The sequence below is a fragment of the Emydura macquarii genome, unplaced genomic scaffold (genome assembly GCF_026122565.2).
Source record: "Emydura macquarii macquarii isolate MOO-44397 ecotype Brisbane River unplaced genomic scaffold, CSIRO-AGI_Emac_v2 contig_462, whole genome shotgun sequence".
NCBI lineage: Eukaryota > Metazoa > Chordata > Testudines > Chelidae > Emydura > Emydura macquarii.
Genome location: NW_027130599.1, coordinates 33879 through 54800, shown reverse-complemented (window position 1 = coordinate 54800; position 20922 = coordinate 33879). Strand labels below are relative to the sequence as shown.

General features: G+C 52.4%; 1 protein-coding gene across 1 annotated transcript in view; it reads left to right on the top strand.

Annotated features, from left to right (window-relative positions):
- Positions 1–20922, top strand: part of LOC137146688 (butyrophilin subfamily 1 member A1-like) — a 69915-nt gene extending 48993 nt beyond the window's left edge. The window contains exon 9 of the mRNA XM_067538178.1: positions 20363–20922. Within this exon, the coding sequence (XP_067394279.1) occupies positions 20363–20922 (560 nt within the window). The remainder of the gene's footprint in view (positions 1–20362) is intronic.

Sequence of the window (20922 nt, the reverse complement as noted above, 5' to 3'; positions counted from 1 at the left end):
CTCTCACACTGTGATCCCCATGGCAAAGGCTGCCCACCAGCCCCAGGTAGGGTATGAACGATGATGACACATTGTCCGCTCTGTCTGACTGCAGGGAACTGTAACTCTGGGGCCTGTTTTCAGGCTGCTCAGTGGCTACTGAGGGTCTCCAGCACGGGGCTGATGCTTGTATTTGTCACTCTCCCGCCTACCCCATTCTCGTAGCAACACTTGAGCGGCTGGGCAGCTTCCCGGGCCGGATCCGGAGAAGCTGAGTTCAGGGCAGGCAGCAGCTGGCTCGGAGCTTTTGCTTCCTCCGCTGCTGCTGCTGCCTCTTCCCAGCCTCTTCTCCTCGCGGCTCCCCCACCCCGACCTCCCGCTGCTGCTGCTTCGCTTTGCGCCAGGCTCCGGCAGCTCCTGGTCTTCTTCCTCTTCCCTCCTGGCTTTTTTCTTCCCTTCTCTTTCTTCACTTTTTTTTCTCCTTCCTTTTTTTCTCTTCTTTCCCTCTTTTCTCCCCGCCCTTTCCTTCTTTCCTCCCTTTCTTTTTTGTTCCTTCTTCCTCTTTTGTCCCTTCCCTTCCCGCCCCACCTGTCTCTCTCCCCCCCCCCCACTGATCTGTTCTGCCTTCAAGGGGGTTTCCCTGTCACCCCCCGCCCCCCAGTCAGTCAGTGCAGCCCAAGGAGCAGAGACACTTGGGAGCTGATTCTTGAGTTACTTTTGTTCTCCCCACTGCCCCATTAGGGAAAGTCCCCAGTCCTTCCCCCCACCATTTCTCCTTGCAGAAGACTAAGTGGGGGAGGGGTTAGTCCATGCCAGGCAAGCCCAGCCTGGCTAGTGCATGAACCCCAGAGCTGCCAGCGAACGCAGCATGCCAGGACGTCCCCATGTCTCAGGTAGCTGCCCCGGCTGCTGGCCGTAAGGATTTCACTTTGGCGGCCAGAGTCGGTCCATGGCGGGAGGATGCTGCCTTCTCCCCCACCCCCGTCAGTCTGCCACTGAGGCTGCTATTGCTTGAAGCCAAACACATTTGATAAATGAAGGAATCAGGAGTGGGGGTCCTAGGGCCCTGGGAGGGGAGCTGAAACTGCTCGCCCGTCGCACTCTGTGATTCCCCTGGCAAAGGTCGCCCACCAGTCCAAGGTAGGGGTATTTTTGTTCCAGGGCCCTGTGTTACACCCTCTCTGGGCAGACACCAGTCTGTTGTGACTGGACCGAACCACAGGATCCCCCGTGTTTCTACTCCAGCTCTGGGTCTCTCAGATGCACTCCCAGCTAGACCCCATGGCTGCCACCCTTCTGTGGGCTGTGATCCTCCCCAGCCCGGCTGTCTGGAACCCCAGACCCAGTGACTCAGCCCTCCCAAGATCCCAGCGGGTTACACCCATTCAGGCCGATTTCCAGCTCGCGGGGCACTCTGAGTTCTCGACTGACCCTTCACAGACAATGTGTCAGGTGAGCCCGGATCACGGGCTTAGCAAGGGGGTTTCTTAACCGCAGGCACTTGTGTTTTTAAGAAAGGGCTAGGGAGAGTCACAGAGCTTCACAAAATCACAAACAGTCCCTAGACAAACTGCCCATGATCCCCTATGTCTGGTCTCACCCCTTCTATCACTGTGTCTACACTACAGCCTACGTCGGTAAAACATATGCAGCTCGGGTGCGAATATTTCACCACCCTGAGTGACATAAGTTACACCAGCATAAGTGCCAGTGTGCACAGAGCAATGTGGGCAGGAGAGCTTCTCTTCTACACAGCTTCTGCCACTTGCAGGAGTGGGATTTTTATGCTGATGGGAGAGATCTCGCCCATTGGCACCGAGCGTCTTCACCACACACGCCGCAGGGGTGCAGCTCTATCAGTACAGATGCGCGGCTGCAGTGCTGCTGATGTAGACATGTGACTCTGAGATCTGGTCAGCATCTCAGCAAGGCAGAGACCTTCCTGCTTTCTCTCTCCAGCCTTGTCTTCTGGCACATGGTGGTCGATTTTGCTCTGAGAGCATCTCCCCTTCTGTGCCCCTTTTGCCATGTGGGATTGTTTGAGATCCATGGACCTCCCTTATTTGTCATTTAAATACTTCACTAAGCTACGTCCCTATGTCAACAGCAGTCAGAACTACTTGTTTTAGTTACTTAAATATTATTTTTCTGCCTTTTAATCCTATTAGCCCTGCAGAGGGAAGGGAAGTCTGGGAAAGGACTCTCATTCAGCAGTCAAAGGAGGAGTGAGATCTAACGGTTGGAAGTTAAAGCCAGACAGAGTTAGGCTATGTAACCCTTCTGCCAGATAGAGTCGGCAGCAGCATGGGCCGGATTCAATGTCCAGCAGTTCCTGTCAATGATGCAACATCAAATCGGCTTGAGCCCCCACCCAGTCACCTGGGAAATCCCACACTATCCCCGAGGTGCCCCCGAAAGGCAATACTTCCCCTCTCACCAGCACAGAGTCTGAGTGTAGGGAGTAAACCTTTTAATAAGAGGAAGGAAGTAACACAGCAGTAGTTTGGGAAAACAGTGCAAAGAGAATTCATAAACACAAAAAAACCCATGAGCAGAATCCCCATGTGGGGCGTGTCCTTAGTCACTCCTGTCTCACTTTCCCCTGCCCTACCACAATCCTAGTTGCACTTTCATCTCTCTGCTGGCTCCGCTGCCTGCCAGTTGTGGTGCTCGACCAGCCCCTCTGCTGGCTGTCAGGCTCTGGAGGTTTCCCAGTTCCTTTAGTGAGTGCAGCTTTCCGTGATTTCAGCTCAGTTCATGGGAAAACCCTCTGCCCACACAGGAGCAACGTCCCTGATTTTAACAAAACAAGAGACTCCAAGAGGAATCATTAATTCTACCCGTTAGCAGTGGGAGGCGATAGTCAATCCCTGCCTGAGGGTAGCCCTTGGTCAGCGCTGGTGCAGCCTCAACAGGAAAACCCCATCCCCTCCCTGCTGCTCTCACAGGCCTCTGGCATCTGAACGCTTCCTTTGTTGAGTTCTCTTCAGATGAGAGTGAATCTTTCATCAGCACAGGCTAAGCACCGTTCTGCTGCCATTTGTTCATACGACAGGGGGGCAACATCTCATCACCCCTGCAGTTAACACTAACGTGATTTGTAACCAGTACCAGGCAGACTGGCCATTTCCCATCATGCTGAGCAACACGGTGTGCTTACGCAGATGCAGTGCTCTAGCAAATAGAGTGCCCCCCTTCAGCTGGCTGAGCAGGGAAGGGCCACTCAGACCTTGCTTACAGCTAGAAATAAGGTGCACATATGTTACCAGGAGGGGGATTTACCATTGGAACAACTCATCAAGCCTTGTGGTGGGTTCCCATCACTTGGAGTCTTTAAATCATCGCTGGGCGTCTCTCAGAGATCTGCTCTAGCGCAGACACATGTTGACGATGCAGGAATCACTGGGTGAGGGTCTTTGACCTGTGCTCAAAACAGGAGGTCAGAGGAGATGATCAGAATGGTCCCTTCCGGCCTTATCAGCTGTGAATCTGTGACTTATTCTGGCTGATGCTGGTCCATATAGAAGCATCACCTTCTGTGGTTGATAAAGGTGCGTGGCAGCGTGTTTAGGAAACTGTAGCCACAGAGGAGATGATAAGTGAGCTACCTTATTTGCTCAAATGAATGGCATTCATAAACACATCGGGAAGTAGCGATGGCTGGAAATTTGCCATTCTGAAATGGGATTGCCCTGATGGGAAAAGGGGTTTGTGTCTGTAAGTTTGGCACACACATAGGGAATGGTCACTCGATGGTTTTTCACATGGTTTTATTAAATTATAGAATATTATTGATAGTTTCCCATTTCTTCTTTCAGGAGGAGGCAAGCACATCAAGCAGGTACTGTGCATGCATTTGCCTTTTTCATTTCCCCTCACACCCCTGTTAGATGCACTGCAGAATTACTGCACTGAACAGCTGAGCTGAAAGATAATGGAGAATGTCTTCTCTGTAGGAGTGAAGATGGGAATGCTCAGGATCAGGAAGACATTTCTACTCAACAGCAGGAGTTTGGAGGTAATGACGCTGATCTCACGTTCAGCAGTGCCTACCCAAGTGCTCAGAACTCATGAGTCAGCTCCAAACACATGACAAGCCTGGCTTGCAAACATCACACGATTTTGAACACAAACAATTGTGCCACCTCATTTTTGAACAATTAAGGAAATTCCAGCCACCCCATTCCCCACTCCTGCGTCCACAATGTGTGTGTGGTCCTTCAGGACACACATACCAATGTGAACATCTCCTGGAGTTGGGGCGTTAGCTCAAATGGTGGAGGTGTTGGCAGCTCTCCAGGTTTGTGTTCAGATTGCACAGGTGGGGGTTGTTCACAGACCTTCATGTGCAAATGCTTAGGCTGAGATCATGAGATTAGAGAGGCAGGATGGTCCAGTGGTTAGAGCAGTAGCCTGCTGTGCACAGATGTCCTGTGGGATGTTGGGTGAATCACTTAGGGACAGATTATTAAAGGTGTGCAAGTGCCTAACGATGCAGATTAGCGCCTAGTGGGATTTTCAGACATGCCCACATGCCATTGATTTCAATAGGAGTTGGGCACCTAGTTGCTTTTGAAAATCCTACTGGGCACCTATCTGAATCTTTGGGTGCCTCAGTCCCTGTAGAAAACCTGTCCTCTGTGACTCCAGTCCTTGTCTGTGCAATGGGGATAATAGTAGGACTCTACCTCACAGAGGGGTTGTGAGTGTAAATAGACAAAAGACTGTGAGGTTGGGAGGAGCCCAGACACTATGATAATGAGGCCATATAGGTACCTAAAACAAAGCATGGCACCAGCAGAGTTCAGTCTCCAGTCAAAGCATTCTGCTTAACACCAGAGATGTGTGTGTAATGCTCAAGAGATGTGGGCAACGTTTTCCACACTGCTGTGATGGAGTTACATCTGTTTGGGTGACCCTGAGTGTGGTTTGCAAGAGTGGTTTGGAAAAGTTTAACTTGTGGGTGGTTTTAGTTAAAGCTGAATCTTGACTTGGAATTTCCATGGTTTTAAAATTTGATTTCTTAAAATGTAAACTTGATTTTAATGCTCTTTTGAAAAATGTGTCTGGCATGTCTGCTCAACGTTCCCTGACACTGAGCGAAACGGTCTGTGTGTGATAATAATTAGCTACGCTGTTTTTAGGGCTGGTTCTAAACAGGGAGCTAGATAACTGACAGGCAGATTTCCACATTTTCTGTGATGAACTAGATAAACCCCGACTGGACTGAAGTAGCTCCGGGTGAAATGTTCATCCATTTGGAAGGCAGTATGAGACCTAGACCCTGCTGAAATCCTGCTTACATCCCATTTTGAGACTCTAAATGGGACGTAAGTGCCTAGGCCTTGCGCTGGTCCCCTGTGAAGAGAAGTCCATCCTTTCTGAATGATTCTGCAGTGAAAGAGAGCTCTAGATACCGTGGGGCACTCAGAAAGTTGTTCTTTTTCCGATGACTAAACTTTTGTGTCCTGCTCTAAACATCAAAGGGTGCTCACCAGCCGCAAATGTCACAAGTAAGGATACGATTCTGTCACGTAGGGCAGGGAGTAACGGCAGCCAGTCCTTGGGACTGCTGGAGCAGCAGCCCCCACCAGTGGTCAGCCCCCGGCAGCGCTCCCGGGGTTAGTCCCCCCTTCCTTCAGGGTATTTTCAGTAAAACTCAGGGACAAGCCGTGGGATTCCCTGAATTTTTGTTTATTGCCCATGACCAGTCCCTGACTTTTACTAAAAACAGCCCTGACAGTCGTCGTCCCGGCTCAGTCTATTCCCTGTAATTCCACTTGTGCTCACCAGCTGACAGCACTTTGTGACTGATGTTCACCAAATTGTGCGTACACCACAGATTCCCTTGTCTTGGGCATTCAGCTAGTCCCTTAAATCAGTGTTTCTCAACATTTCAAGTAGCAAGAACCCCCTAACTTCCGAAAATGTTAATAAGTACCCAACACTCAGTTTTCCACTCTGAGAAATACAATCTTTTCCCCCTTTACCATTGGACGACTGTATTTCTCGTAAAGCAGCAGAGTTCTGAGTTCTGCCGTGCTGTGTGGCTGTGGCAGATCACAAAACCCCCTGCTGTTTCTCCCTTCCTTCCTCCTCCTCTGCCTCCATATAGGAGCAAAGGTCAGCGCCAGCCAATCACTATGGCCTGATGGCAGGGTCATGTAGTGTTCTCCTCACATACCTGGGAACTTGTGAGGGATGAGCAGGCAGTAGCAGCCCACCAGAATGGATAGCAGCGTTCCCCATGGCCATCCCTAGAGGGGTGCGGGTCTGGGGCAAATCACAGTGTGTGGGCCCCTTAACACTTTTATACTGATAAAATCCAGGGCTGTCATAGATGTGAAGTTCACTGCTCAGCTAGCGCAGTGAAATTGACAAGTTACCTGTGGGTAGAGCCCGGCTCCAGGACTGGGCAAGCCGCTGGGCTCTCCACCTGGTTTTCTGGGCACTGGGCTTTGAGCTGGGGAGGGGAGCTGCCACCTGGAAAGTTGCAGTCGACTGCTAGCCCGGCTGCCAGCCCGGGAGGTGGGTGACTGCCACCTGCTCCGAGCTGGGGCACAGGAGGTTTCCACGCAGGCTGGGACCCGGGGATGTGGGCAGGCGGCAGGCAGCTGCTGCCCGTCTTCAAACTGGGCCACGGGAGGCTGTCTCTCAGCTCAGCTAGGGCACGGGTGGCAGCCACCCACCTGCAAGCCCCGCTCAGAAAGCTCAGGAGGCTGCCACTGGGCTCCCACCTGGGAGCTGAGACCAGGCAGGACAGGCAGGCTGCCATCTGGCTTCCCAAAAGCCAGCGGCTGCCGCTCAGCTTCCCAGGACTCCGTCAGCTGCCCTCTACCTCCCAGCTGGAACTGGGCGGGAAGCAGGCGGCTGCAACCTGACTTCCCCAAAAGTAGGTGGCTGCAACTCACCTCCCTTCACTGGATTTTTCGCCGCGTATCCCCTGCCTGTGTCTCGCGTACCCCCAGGGGTACGCATACTACAGGTTGAGAAACTATGCCTTAAATGAATTGCTCTGTCACACTCCTGAGTGGGTCCCTCTCACACCCTCCTGTCCAAGCTGTTCAAGGTGGTATAAATAATTAAATAGTCCTAGACACAGAGACTGGGGCCCAGGTGCTCACCCCTCCCTCCCCAGTGACCGTCATAATCCCTGGCCTACAGAGCGAGTCACACTTGCTTTCTGGACCAACAAGTATGACGGTAGATCAGTATTTTATCAGTATTGTCTAAGGTATATTAAGTACTTCAGTATATAAAGGTGACAGCCCTGCTATAGTTCAGTTTTAGATCAAGATTCTCTTTAAAGCTGGTCTTTCCTAAGTGCTGTAAAATCTGCACAGTTACTTGCATTGCCCTGAAATCAGGTGTGGCTCATGGGGGCATAGATTTCTATTTCTGGTCCAAATTTGGGGCTATTTGACCAAGGGGTTGCTGAGATACAGCCCTCCCCCAAAAATCCAGCTGTTCTTAAAGTTGACAGATTTTGGCAACCAAGTTTTGCTCACAGCTAGGGATCAAACTAGGGCTCAGTTGATCGCACCAGGGTCTCCAACGCTCAGGGACTGAACAGGGCGTGTGGGCATCCACCAGTCCTGTGGTGAAAATCTAATTACTTTTTTGTAAAAAAGGTTTTGCTCTCCTAGTTTAGCTCCTCAATAGTCTCCTGTGCTAATGACGAGCTAAAGGGGTTACACCGAAGATGTGCAGACAGAGGGGCTAACTCCCTGGACAAATAGCTCTTCTGTTACAGCACTGGGGTGGCTCTGAGGGAAAGTCTCACTCATTGAATAGGAGCCCTGACCTAGGCAGTGTGGGTTTAAATCCAACCGAGGGACAGGTCTATTGCTCCAATCTGCCCCTTCAAAGGGGGTCTGGTGTTTGGGAAATGTAATCTGAGCACAGCAAAATAATGCAAAGGCATTTACACTGTTTTTGAGCAGAAAATAAATGACACAAGCAAATGGGCACTAGGAAGGGAGGGTGTTTGGTGTGGAGGAGTAGGTGGGACTGTAGGGAGAGGGGTTAGGGGCTCCGGTGATGGGGCGGGGAAATGGGACACAGTGAAGGGAAAGATGGGGATCAGTGACTGGTGGGCTGAAGAAGAACAGGGGCAGGGGCACCTGTCACTCCCCATTCCCCTCCTCTGTGTGTGATGATCTAGGTGCTCCCAGCGCAGCTACAGGGGTCTGACCTACTCTTCTTGTTCTCTCCTGCGAGCCAGCTCCTGGAGGGGTCCTTGCTTCTCTGGGGAATCTGAACACCCTTTCTAGCCCCCTGCATAGGCAGGGATGTGGGTGACCTTCCCTACCCCCCCCCCGGTGATTCCTGAGCCCATCTTCCTTACTTTGTGGATGCCGGCATGTAGGACCCTTGCATATTTATGCGTGTCTGACTCCCCCATATCCCCTCATGTGAGCCAGCTTCCAGGGGAACTTGCATTTCTGGGGGTGTCTGAGCCCTCCTCCCTCACTCTCCCTTGTCTGTGTGCAGGATCTGGTGAAGCTCTGCCCCTCTGGGTGGGGAGCTGAGAAATTCTCTGCTCAGAGCATGACCCAAGCACAATTGCTGAGAGTGGGGTGAGGAGCTGAGAATGGGCAGGCTTGGCCGGTATCAGAAACTCTCCCGCACTGGGGAGGGGATGGGAACAGCCACTGAGGTGAACTGAGCAGTCCTCATGTCCCAGAGCTATTGTGTCAGGCTGTGTTTGTTCACCTGCGTGGGGAGAACAGAACATCTCACTGGGCCTCTGGACATTTCTGGGAGCCTGGAACTTTGAAACCTGCCTTGGGCAGAACTCTGAGAAGGAAAAGTGAACATCTGTTCTGGGGAACATCTGCCTCTGCCGAGGTGTTTGGTGACGATGATGATTGTGGATCAATGTCACCTGTGCACAGCAGAATATTCAGAAGGTGCTGAAATTATTTTTGAAAAGAAAATTAATGGCAGATGTGAAGGCTCCTGGGAGGGGAGGTGCTCTGGGTGCAAGAGGAGTGGGAATAGTGGAGGAGGGCTTGGGTCTGCAGCGAGGGATGGGGGTATTCTGGGGAGAGAGATAAATGGGAACGGATGGTAAGGTAGGGAAAAGGGGCTGGGGGCTCAGGTAAGAGGGAGGGGTCGGGATTACAGGGAGCGGGAGGGGAGAAGACATAAAGGGTTGCAGAATGTGAGAGGTTGCAGAGGATGTCGGAGGTTATGGGGTGAGGGCACCTGTCAGCCATGAATTCTCTCCCTGTGTGTGCACTGAGATGTGTGAGACCCTGCTCCTCTCGGGGTGTCTGAGCCCCTTTCCCTGCCCCTCGTGCGCTGGGATCAGGGGGAGGATGAAACTGGCACAAACTGAAACATCTGAAATCCAGAAAATGCAGAGTTAAGCTACACGTCACCCCTGTGTGCGGCACAGGAGCCTGGTTCGGAGGGGGGTGCACTGGGTGGGCCTGGGGCATGGCTAGGGAAGCCTGGCTGAAGCTGGAGCAGGAGGCCCAGGTAGGGGTGGGTAATGGGAGTGAGGGGCCCAGCTCACTGCTCAGCTCTGGCTACATGAGCAATGTTGCATACAGCCCCCCTGTAAGCTGCTGGCTGTGATATGTGTGGGCAGCAGCACAGGGCAAGAGAGAGCCAGGAACAACTTCTTACTTGTTAATGACTTCTGCAGGGCCAACATCTGGCATGATAGGATGGGAAGGGGAGGGGAGCTAGCAATGTCAGTGTGTGTGTGTGGGGGGGGGGCATAGACACATTCAAGCTCATGTTACATGGCCTCATGGTCTCCTTATTGGAGGGTTCACACAAGCAGGCAGAGCCCCCAGAATGATGGCCCAGCCCCACACTCAGTAAGCAGAGCATGTATTTTATTACTGGAAGAGGGTTGAGCCTCCAGCTGCTGCTACCAAAGAGTTTTGCTTTTCCTCCCAGGCAGCAAACGCACCCACACCCTGAACTCAGCCTTACTTCCTGAGCCAGTTACTTCCCCATGCCTGGGAAGAGCCAGACCCTGTAGGGGCTGTCTGTGGATGCACCACTCGTACAGACCCAGACAGCACAGGAATTTGCTCACTCTAGAAGTAAGATGCAAATATTGAACTGTGATATGAGTATAGTTAGCTCTTGCAACAACTGGCCAATCTCTAACTTACTGGATCCTGAGCAAAAAATAAAGAAAAACCAAGGAAAGGAGAAAGGCAGAGCAAACCAACACAATAAAAATGAAAACAAAGAGTCCACATGAGGTGCAGTTTTTTAACAGTGTGGATAATTAACCATTGGAACAACTGGCCCAGAGACATGGTGGACTCTCTGTCCCGTGGAGTCTTTAAATCAAGATGGGTTGTCGCTTTCTGAAAGATCTGCTGTACCTACCACAGATTGTGGGCTAGATGCAGGAATTACTGAGTAAAATTCTCTGGCCTGTGTTATGCAGGAGTTCAGACTAGATGATCAGAATCTTCCCTCCTGCCCTTCACATCTGTCTGTGTACAGCACATCTTTTAGAAAGGCAGCCAAGGACAATCTAAAGACACTAAGTGATGACAAATGCTGCCATTTCCCTTGGGAAGCTGCTCCAATGGTTTGTTCCCCTCACTGTTCAAATGTCATCTGATTTCCAGTTAGAGAATAATTCGTTAAGTGAAACTGGTCACTGCAACTCTTACATTCCCGCAGCCTTGACCTCTGCCCAACCTCTGAGAAAGCTACTGGAAGAAGCGGTTTGTCCCATCTGTAAGAATTATTTCAACGATCCAGTGAGCACAGACTGTGGACACAACTTCTGCCGAGTCTGTATCACTGAGCACTATGAAAAATGGGAAATGGAACCAGAGGGAGTTTGCTGTCCACAATGCAGGAAAAAAATGAAGAAAGAGAAATTCCAGACCAACAGGAAGCTTGCCAGCATGGTGGAAAATATCCAGCAACTAGGAATAAAACCTGAAAACCTAAAAGAGCAGCTAGTCTGCAGGGAGCACGAGGACAAAGTCAAGCTGTTCTGTGAAGATGATGGTGAGGTGATCTGTCTGATTTGTGGTAAAACCCAGGAGCACAGATCTCATGTTTTGGTGTCCATTGAGGAGGCAGCTGAGGAATACAAGGTAGGAAACATGATTTATTTCTAAATATTCAGTAGAAATTAAATCACTGCAGGAGAAGTTTAATTTTAAAATGACATGGAGTTTAGCCATGATGTGTAGGAGTCTTCTAAATCTATGGGGTGAAATCCTGGCCCCATTGAAGTCAGTGGAAAACTCCCAGGCCTGGAGCCAAAACAGTGCATAGGAACCTAAGTCCCAGTTTGAGGTGCCCCTACAATCCACAGCCCCTTTCATCATCCAAAAGGACCAGCTTTACCAGGAGAAACTGAGGGAGCCCCACATAGCCCGGTGGTTAGATCCTCTCCTGAGAGGTAGGATTGGAACACGGATCTCCTTTCCCAGCATCAGGCAGAGGTGGGGGATTGAACCTGGCTCTCCCACCTCCCAGGGGAGAGCTCTGACTGCTGGGCTAAAAGTTAGAAAGGGTGTGGCTCCGCCTCCTCCTCCTCCAGCGGTTTTGTGTGCAGTGAGGCAGGTTCAGAGCTCATAGCTCGAGTGTCCGACCACCTGACTCCAGGAGCTGGGTTCCCGGCTGGGGTCGCTGGCAGAGCCAGGTGCCTCCCTGCAGCCTGGAGTGAGGTGCCCACCTCCCTGAGGGGGCGGGGTTGGGACACCTCTCCTCAGCATCTCCCATTGGCTGGCTTAGGCAGCTCCCAGCCCTGCCTGCCGGTGTTTGTGGGTCACAGTCTAAGGTGTCTGTCTCTCCCATGCTTTGTACAGGAGCCTGGCCCCTAACTCAGGTTTTGTGGGTCTCAGGGCTGTTCCAGAGGTAATTTAGGTGCTAAAAAGTCAGTTACTGCAGTGCTGAGTGTGACATGTCTAAGTGCCTCGTGGATCCAGCCCCAGCGGCATCAATGGGACCAGGATTTCACCTGCCCAGCTTATCAATATGTCTCTGACTTGAAACTCTGCACGGCAGCCCCCAGCCCCTGCAGACATCTACAAACACTGACTGTTGTTTTCACTCCCTCATGGTCACTTGCTGTTACAAGAACTGAAAGCAGTGATCATGCTTTGTACTCGCACCCAGCGCTGCTTCCCATCCCGGACTGTCGGAGCCCCACACAGACACCAGTGGGTCTAGCCATAGAGCCCTGCCCTCTTCGCCCTGTTTGCACAGGGGGAGCTGAGCACAGAGGATGACGGGCCTAGTTCTGCCCTCACTGAGGTCAGTGGGAGTTTATCCACCAGGCCGAAGGGGGCAGGCCCTGTGTGAGTTGCCCAAGATCCACACGAGGTGTTTGTTTGTCCACGGTTGGTTCAGACAGAGCTGCCGAACCAGCAGAGCCAGGCTGAAAGCCAGTATGATGCTGACGCTCTAGTGCCATGTGCTGGAACAAAATGTGTGTCAAGTGGGGGTTCCCAACGCTGGGGAAGGGGTCCCAGGTCCCATCCACACACCTTGGCACAAACACGATCCTTGCCTTCTAGGGGGGTCGGAGTTAGCCCCGGAACAAGTACCACATGTATCAATAGCACAACACCTTTCTGTAACCCAGACAGAGCCTGGCTGTTTGGGGAGCCGATACGACCGCTCTGCAGAGAGCCCCGGGGTCACTCAAATCAGCTCTGTCCATGGCAAGGCTGGGCACAGAACCCTGGTCCCCTCACAGCCGGCCTGGGCTTGGCCACAAAACCCTCCTGCCACCCATGGGTGAGGAATCCCCAGAGCTCTGACTCACTGCAGCAGAATTCACCCGGCATCGTTATCCCCACAGGTGAAACTCCAGAAAGACATTGAGCGTCTGAAGAAAGCGATGGAGAAGATTTCAAAGCTGGAATCCAAGGAGCGGAATAAACCGAATGACTGGAAAGTAAGTGTCTGCAGTTTGGGTTAATCTCTCATTTTATTTAAATATTTTTAAAAATGTACAAGAAAATCATGATAAAAATAGACAACAGCAGCATAGCGTTAAAACAAACAAACAAATAAACCCTGTTTCTGATTATAATCAGACTTTATTTCCAGAAAATGTTCAGCTTGAGGAATATGGAGGGGAACAGAAGGGTAAAAATGAACAAATCTACATGACACTTAACAGCAATGGGCTGAATTACACTGAATCAAAATGCAAATGAGGCCCAGATAAATACGTATTTTATTTATCTGCATTTCTAGTGCAGAAGCCCCTTGTGAATCAAGCCCAATAGTTCTAGCAACACATAGGACGATACAGACCCAGACTTTTTGCTGTCTCACACTTTGTGTCAGCATTCGCATCAGGGCAAAACCTGTGTAAATGTTGCCATTCTGATTTGGTCGATTTGACATGGACTGTGCTCACTGGGACAGCCCTGCTCTCACTCACACCAGTCCTACACTGCTACAGCCCCATTAGCACTGATAGGGTTACTCCTGATTTACACTGGGTCAATGAGAGGGGAACAGGCTCCAGAGAGTCTAACGGAGTTCCACACATTTCAGGGACAGCCTTTCTGCACTCTGCTTAAGGCTGAAACCCCATTTCAGTGTAAAGCTGACATCCAAAGTGCTCTAAAATCCACAGCTATACTCAGCTTGGCTTGACAATCGCTGTGTTTGTTGATGGGCCTGTGCAGAATATGTGGGGCAAATGTAGGGGCATTTGGTGAAGGGGTTCTAGAGTCTCCATTCCCCACCCATATGATGATGTGTTTTTAGTTGCTAATTCTGTCCCACCATTCATTTTATGGACGTTTTGCATTTCCTGACGAATATCTAGTGTAAGGAAAGAACAGGGGGTGGGGGGGGTGGGGCTGTTTTTCCCCAAACATGAGTTTTGGGTTTATTGTCTCACATGGGGGCAGAGTGAAGGATGCAATTGCTACTTGAAGGGGACTCGGGCCCAGATCCACAAAGGGACTTAAGTGTTACAACACCAAAGCTGTAGGCACCTTGAAAATCGCTGGCTTAGGGGCCTCAGCTCCCTATACAATGACTGGGGGCAGGATGGTGCCTCTCTTACAGCTTTTAGCCCAGTGGTTAGAGCATTCACTTGGCAGGAGGGAGAGCCAGGGTAATTCTCCCCTAGGCCTGAGGGGCAGGAAGGATTTGAACAGGGAAATCTCATGCCCAGTCTCAGGACAGTATCTGAGAGGGAGGGGGAAGCTCAGTCTGTCCTGTTGAAAACGTTCCAGGAGACAGCAAGCGAGGATGGCTCTATCGTCCTGCGGGTCAGGGACACATCTAGGAAGTGGGAGACCCAGAATCCAGCCCCTGCTTCACAGACTAATTAATTCTTTATCCAGAAATTATGGACTTGATGCAGGAACCCCTTGGTGTAATTTTCTGGCCTGTGCCATGCAGGGGGTCAGGTTAGATGATCACAATGGTCCCTTCTGGCCTTAAAATATGAATCTGCAAACATTTGTTCAGATCTCATGTACTTCATCGAAAATGGCCTGATACACTTGATAGTTCTGCTGATATTTATGGGTTTTTTTTGTTACTAACTAAAGGAAAGAGTAAAGCGTCACAGACAGCAAATCTTGTCGGAATTTGAGAAACTAGAACTGCTTCTGCGTGAGGAAAAGAAACTCTTTCTCCAGAGACTGGGGGAGGAGGAGAGGGAGACTTTGAAGAAACTAAGTGAAAATGTTACCAAACTCTCCCAGCAAAGCTCCTTGCTGCAACAGCTGATCACAGAGATGGAGGAGAAGTGTCAGCAACCGGCCGCTGAGCTGCTGAAGGTGAGTTACACAAAGTTCCCCTTTTGTCTGGATTTTCCACAGCCATGGACACAAACACAGAGTGTCTCCTGCTCCCCCAGAACGATTGTTGTTATTTACTGATTTATTATTGATGTATGTTGCACCACAGCTTTACAGAGTATTTCACAGTATTATGAGTAATATTTAGGCCCAATTGGCTCTCTAAACTTAGGGACCTAAGGGTAGAATGATGAAAGGCACCTAAGTGACTTAGGAACCTTCATCCCATTTTCAAGAATTATTTAGGGCCAGATACTCAGAGGTATTTAGGTGCCTAGGGATGCAGATCAGCACCTACTGGGGTTTTCAAAAGCATCAAACAGGTTAGGCACCTAACTCCCATTGACTGGTTTTAAGGTTTCTCTCAGGGTAGCACCCGCCATGTGCTGGACGCTTTCCAGTATGTAGAAGAACACAACCCTGCCCCTACAAGATTTGCCAGTCAACCTTCCTAGGCTCTTACTTGGTGCCCATCACCGTGGTGTCAGAGCGCCTCCCAACGTTATCAAGGGCAGGCATCAGATAAAGATGTTTCTGCCCACAGTCAGCAGTTAGAAAACACATTTTCACAGTAAGGTCAGCACATTTTATCCAGTATTTGAGGCCTCTTAAGACCAGTTTTACCGTCACTTTTTCCAGTACAGTTGCTGTTTAACACCTGTGTAAGCACCATTAGACAGTGGCTTTTTCTAATCTTGTGATTTATTTTGGCAGCTCAGCTGACAGTGTCTGGAAAATCTGCACAAGATTTCTGTCAAAATAAAATTTCTCTTACTTTTGTTTTCAAATAGTTAATGCACCATTTTGTAACTCAGTGTGCCCCGCGGTACCATTAGTGACTGCTGAGTTGTACCTATGTCTGCATTTCTCTGGGGCTGGAGTTGTGCCCCAGCGCCACTGTATTCATACGCCAATTCAGTTATTATCACCTAATTATAAGAAGTCCTCATGTAAGTCAGATCTGCAGATGTTTTTCATTCTGTAAAGCCTCAGGAAAAAAGGAAAATTAACCAGATGTTCTGTGAAAACAGAACAGATAAACTGTTCAACAGTAACACTTTCTTATCTACTTTCTCTCCTGTTAGGATATAAAGGGCACACTGGCCAGGTAAGATCCTATGTTCAGTTTATCATCAATGTATATCAAGCCCATTGCAATAGTACCAGTGCTGAGCATCTGAGGGATAAGGGGATTTTATTCTCTTTAGGAGTGAGCAGGTGAGGCTGCAGGAACCAGAGCTCATTGCTGCTGAACTGAAGGGTGTGTACAGAGTCCCTGGCCTGATGGAAATGCTGAGACAATTCACAGGTAAGTTAACGCTAAGGCAGCAGGGGATCTCTAGCTTTTCCTATCTGCAGCCTCCAAATCACCCATGTTTTTCCCATTCCTAAATCCATGTGCCAGATTCCTCTGGACTCCTCCAGCCAAAGATACTAAAAGTGCTATAATACCTAGAGACCAATAGATTAATACTGGGCCCCCTAAGGAAAAAGGAGCAGTTACAGTCAGAGATGCTGCCTTTGATTATTTAACATTGGAAAAGCCTCTGAAGTAAACGTACCCGCTCCTGGCGAGTATCCCATCACTGCTCTGTCCCCCAGGGCTGGGAACTGTTAGCATTACACTTGGCTCTTATATGGAGTTATTCAGCCAGAGCTTGCAAATGCTTACAAAGGAGGAAGTTGCCATTGTCCCAAAGTTACAGAAGGGGAACTGAGGCACAGAGACACGGCCAAAGTCAGACCAGAGCCAGGAAGAGCACCAAGGTCTCTGGTCTGTTCAGTAAGAGGACCAGAGCAGCGTAAAAAGGCTCCAAAAGGCCTGGATCCAGCCGGGTGAGGATTCCTCCAGTGCAGCAGTGCAGAGAACAGCTGCAGATGCCCTCTGAGGACCCACTCACAAGCCCTGTTGAGGTGTGTGTGGAGATGGGACTGGGAACAAGATGGTTGTGTTGGAGCCACAGTGCACAGTGCTGCAGAGATCCTGGGCCTCACTGCTGCCCATAGGACCCAGGGAAAGGCTGCTGTAACTAAAGGCATCAGCAATACCAGAACAATTCACTCGTACTATGAAATAAGAGCTCTGAGGTGGGACGTTACACCGGTATAACATGGGCGGTTTAAATTCCTACCTTATCTTGTGCTGGTGTAACCTTCCCCTGCAGACAAGCCCTGAGTTAAACAGGGGGCGAATTTGGCATCCAGAACAGGCAGGATCAGGAGGATGCAGGAGGCGCCTTAAAGCCACCTTCACCCGCACGTGCCCCTGGGCTGCAGGCTCCGAGCACAGAATCTCACCCAGAGAGTTTGTCATGTCTACACTAGCACGTGTGTCAGCAAAATTTTTATCGCTCAGGGGTGTGAGACAAACACATCCTTGAGTGATGTAAATTTTGCCGATGATCTTACAGCTTTATCTGTCCAGCTGTGCCACGGTCAGCTTGCTAGTGTAGATGTGGCCTAAATCATGGAGCACAATTACATGACAAGTCTTTAACTAGAGGGTCCCACACTTCATTGCTTACATAGGTCCAGTGGGACATCCAGCTGGGCTCCTCCAACGCACCCCCTATCTTCAGACGGGCACCCTCCCCCCAGCTCTGGTCATAACCCTACTGATTTTCGTGAAAAGCAGAAAACTGGAAAAACTGATTTCCACAAAAATCAGGCTTTTCTAATTTTCACCCAAAGCAGGAGAGCTATGATCAAAGTGGGGAGGCGAGCGGCCTGGCTGGAACAGGGGGGTGAGGAGCCCAGTTGGCAGGGGCTGGCTGAAGAGGAGACAAGAAATGCAACCGGCTGGGCTGAGTGGAGTGGGGAGAGCGGTCTGAAGTGAAAATCAAGAGCTTGATGTTGGGAAAAGTCTCATGTTATAAACACAAAGGGTTTGTTTACAGGCCCCAGGCAGCGAATCTTAGAGCCTGGTGACAGATGTGAGGTTTGCTCCATGTCATTTTAATTAGCTGTGTAGATGTGTTTGGGGATGGACCTTGGGCTCTGGGGTGTCTGACGTTGGGTCCCTCGATCTCTCCTGCTGCAGACGCCCTTTGGTGTCTAAATACTGACACAGGACCTGGGCCAGAGCATGAGAGTGAGAATGACTCTGCAGCCCAGTGGGTTGGGCCCCACCCGGGAGCCCCAGAGCCCAGCCCCCCTGCTCCAGTGACCCTGTAATTATTGATCCGTAACCACAGTGACGGGTGGGGTGACAGCCCCTGGCACAGCCGTGTCTCAGCCGTGTCGGTGCCCAGTGCAAACACCCAGTGTTGACGCTGCGTGGGTGTGAGCTGGGACTGGCACCTGGTGCAGCTTCTCCCAGATGGAGAGGGCAGTAAGTGAGGGACAGCCCTGGCCTCATCAGACCTCCCAGCACCAGTTACACTCCACACTGCCCAGACATCCTGCCAGTGTCCCAGGGGAGAGGCCGACTGTGGGGTTTGCCTGGCTGGAAGGTGGGGCCCATGGGGCCGGCTGGAATGGAGAGTCCCAGCTGCACCCCCTGGGCAGGGCTGCCCGGCCAGTGTGTGTGGGGACGGCACCGACCTGCTCTTAGCAACAAACCAGCCACATACTCCCCCAAAGCAACAGAGATTCCCTGGGGCCTGCCCCTCCCTCACCCCTCTCTGCCCCCTGGTGCCCACCCATCTCCTGCTCCCTCTCGGCCCCTTGGCTCCTGTCCCCCCTAACCCATCCCTCACCCCTGGGCCCACCTGTCCTCTGCCTCGATCCTCCCCCTTGCTCCACTCCACATCCCCTTTCTGCTTCCCTAGGCCCTGCTCCTCTCCCCCCTTTGCTTTCCTGACATGTGCCCTTCCCCTCCATCCACCTCTTCCCTCTGGAACCCAGCCTCCCTTCGCCCCCTGCCCTCCTGGCACCGGCCCCTCTCCCACTTCCTCCTCTGCATCCTGGTCCCCATCCCCTGGCATCCATCTCTCCTTCCTTCTCTGCTCCCATGTCTCCAACCCCTCCCCTTGCTCCCCATTGCCCCCAGCTGTCACCCCTCCCATCACCCCTTCTATCCCCCTGGCACCCACCTTTTTCCTTGCCCTCCCACCCAGTGATGACCCCCCTCGATCACCCCATGGCACAGGCCCCTCCCCTCGCACCCCTCCCACCTGCCACCTTCCCCTTCCTTATCCCCAACCAGGCCCCTGCTCCTCCACTCCCCTTCCCCCAGTCCTCTGGTGCCAGCCCCTTCATTCACTCCTCTGACCCCCTGGGGTCCCTCTGTACCCTAACCCCATCTGCCCCCTGGTGCCCACACCTTCCCTTGCCCCCCATTTGTCCCCCTACTGTCCATGTCTCCCCTCACCCCCTTTACCCTCTGGGTCCCACCCCTCCCCTCATCCACCCTCTTCCCCCCCCCGGTGCCCACCCCTCCTTCATTACCCTCTGCCCCCATAAGGCTGCCCTTTGCTACACCTCTCTCTGCCCCCCTGTGCTCCCCTGCGCATCATCCCCCCCATTCTACCCCCAGTACCCGACCCTCCCCCTCTGCCCTCCTTGCAGCCACCCCAACATTCACCCCCTCAGCCCTCCTGGTGCCAGCCCCTCCACTCGCTCCCCCCCATGCCCCTGGCACCCACCCCTGCTATCCTCACCTTCTCCCCAATAACAACTGCCCCTTTACTTGCTCCCCTGGTGCCCTCTGGGATCTGCCTTTCCCTTCTCTCCCCTCTGCCCTGCCTGCCTGACCCTTCCCTCGACCCCCTCTAGTGTCCTGGAGCCAGCCCCACCTTTCACTGCCCCCTGCCTCTCTGTGGCTCACCCCCCTCCTCCTTCCCCATGCCCCTTGGAGCCTCCTATTCCCTCACAACTCTCTGCCCCTTGGGGCTCATCCCCTCCTTTACCCCCTCTGCCTCCCTAGCAACCACCCCCCCATCACCCCACTCTGCCTCCCTGGCACACTCTGTTCCCCAGCCCCCCCCCCCCCCTTGCCCCACTTTGGCCCCTGGTGCCCACCCCTCTCCTCACCCACTTCTACCCTCTGGGTCTTGCCCCTCCCCTGACCCTTCTTCTGCCCCCCAGTGCCCACACCTCCCTTAGCTCCCCTCTGCCACCCTGGCATCCATTCTCCACACCCCTCTCTCTGCCCCCCTCATGCTTGCCTGCTCCATCACCCGCCCAACACCCCCTGGTGCCAGCCCCTCTGCCCTCCCTGCATCCATCCCTCTACTCACCTCCCCCTCAACCCTCCTGGTGTCTGGCTGTTCCGTCCCTCCCCCCCCCCATGCTTCTCTGGTGCCTGCCCCACCCCTCACCCCCTTTGTCCCCTTCTCATCTGCCCCTTCCCCCACCTGCCCTTTGCCCACCTGGTGCCTGCCCCTCCCCTATTGCCCCTCCTCTGCCTCTCCCAGCATCAGCCTGTCCCCTCCCTGTCCCTGGGCTGCCCTCCCCTGCCCTGCCCCCGCTGACACCTTCCCACCCCACCCCTCCCCCACTCCTGCTCTCCTTCCCCTCAAGTTCGCTCCCATGGGCAGAGGGGCCCTGACTCCCCTTAACAGGCAACAACCCCCCCCAGCCATTAACGGGGACGCAGGTTAATTTCCCTTTGATCCCCGTGACCAGCCCCTGCCCCGGCCCTGACTCTGTGACTCTCTCCCCAGTGGACGTGACTCTGGATCCAGACACGGCAAATCCCTGGCTCGTCCTGTCTGAGGATCGGAAAAGTGTGAGACGTGGAGACACACGCCAGGATCTGCCCGACAATCCTGAGAGATTTGATTATTGTGGCTTTGTCCTGGGTGCTGAGGGGTTCCCGGGCGGGAGGCGTTACTGGGAGGTGGAGGTGGGAGACAAGACTAGCTGGGAATTGGGGGTTTGTAGGGAATCTGTGAGCAGGAAGGGGCAGATCACACTCTCACCTGAGGATGGCTACTGGGCTGTGCTGCTGAGGGATGGGGAATACAAGGCCTGCACCTCCTCCTGGACCATCCTCCCCATGAGCGTCAGGCCCAGGCGGGTGGGGATTTTCCTGGACTATGAGGCGGGCAAGGTCTCATTTTACAATGTCACTGACAGGTCCCAGCTCTTCACTTTCACCGACACCTTCTCTGGGACGCTTCGCCCTTTTTTCTATCCTGGTCTCAGAGCTGGGGGTGAAAACGCAGCTCCCCTGATCATCTGCCCGGTCCCAGCCCAGGCCGGAGGGAATCTCTGTCCCTGA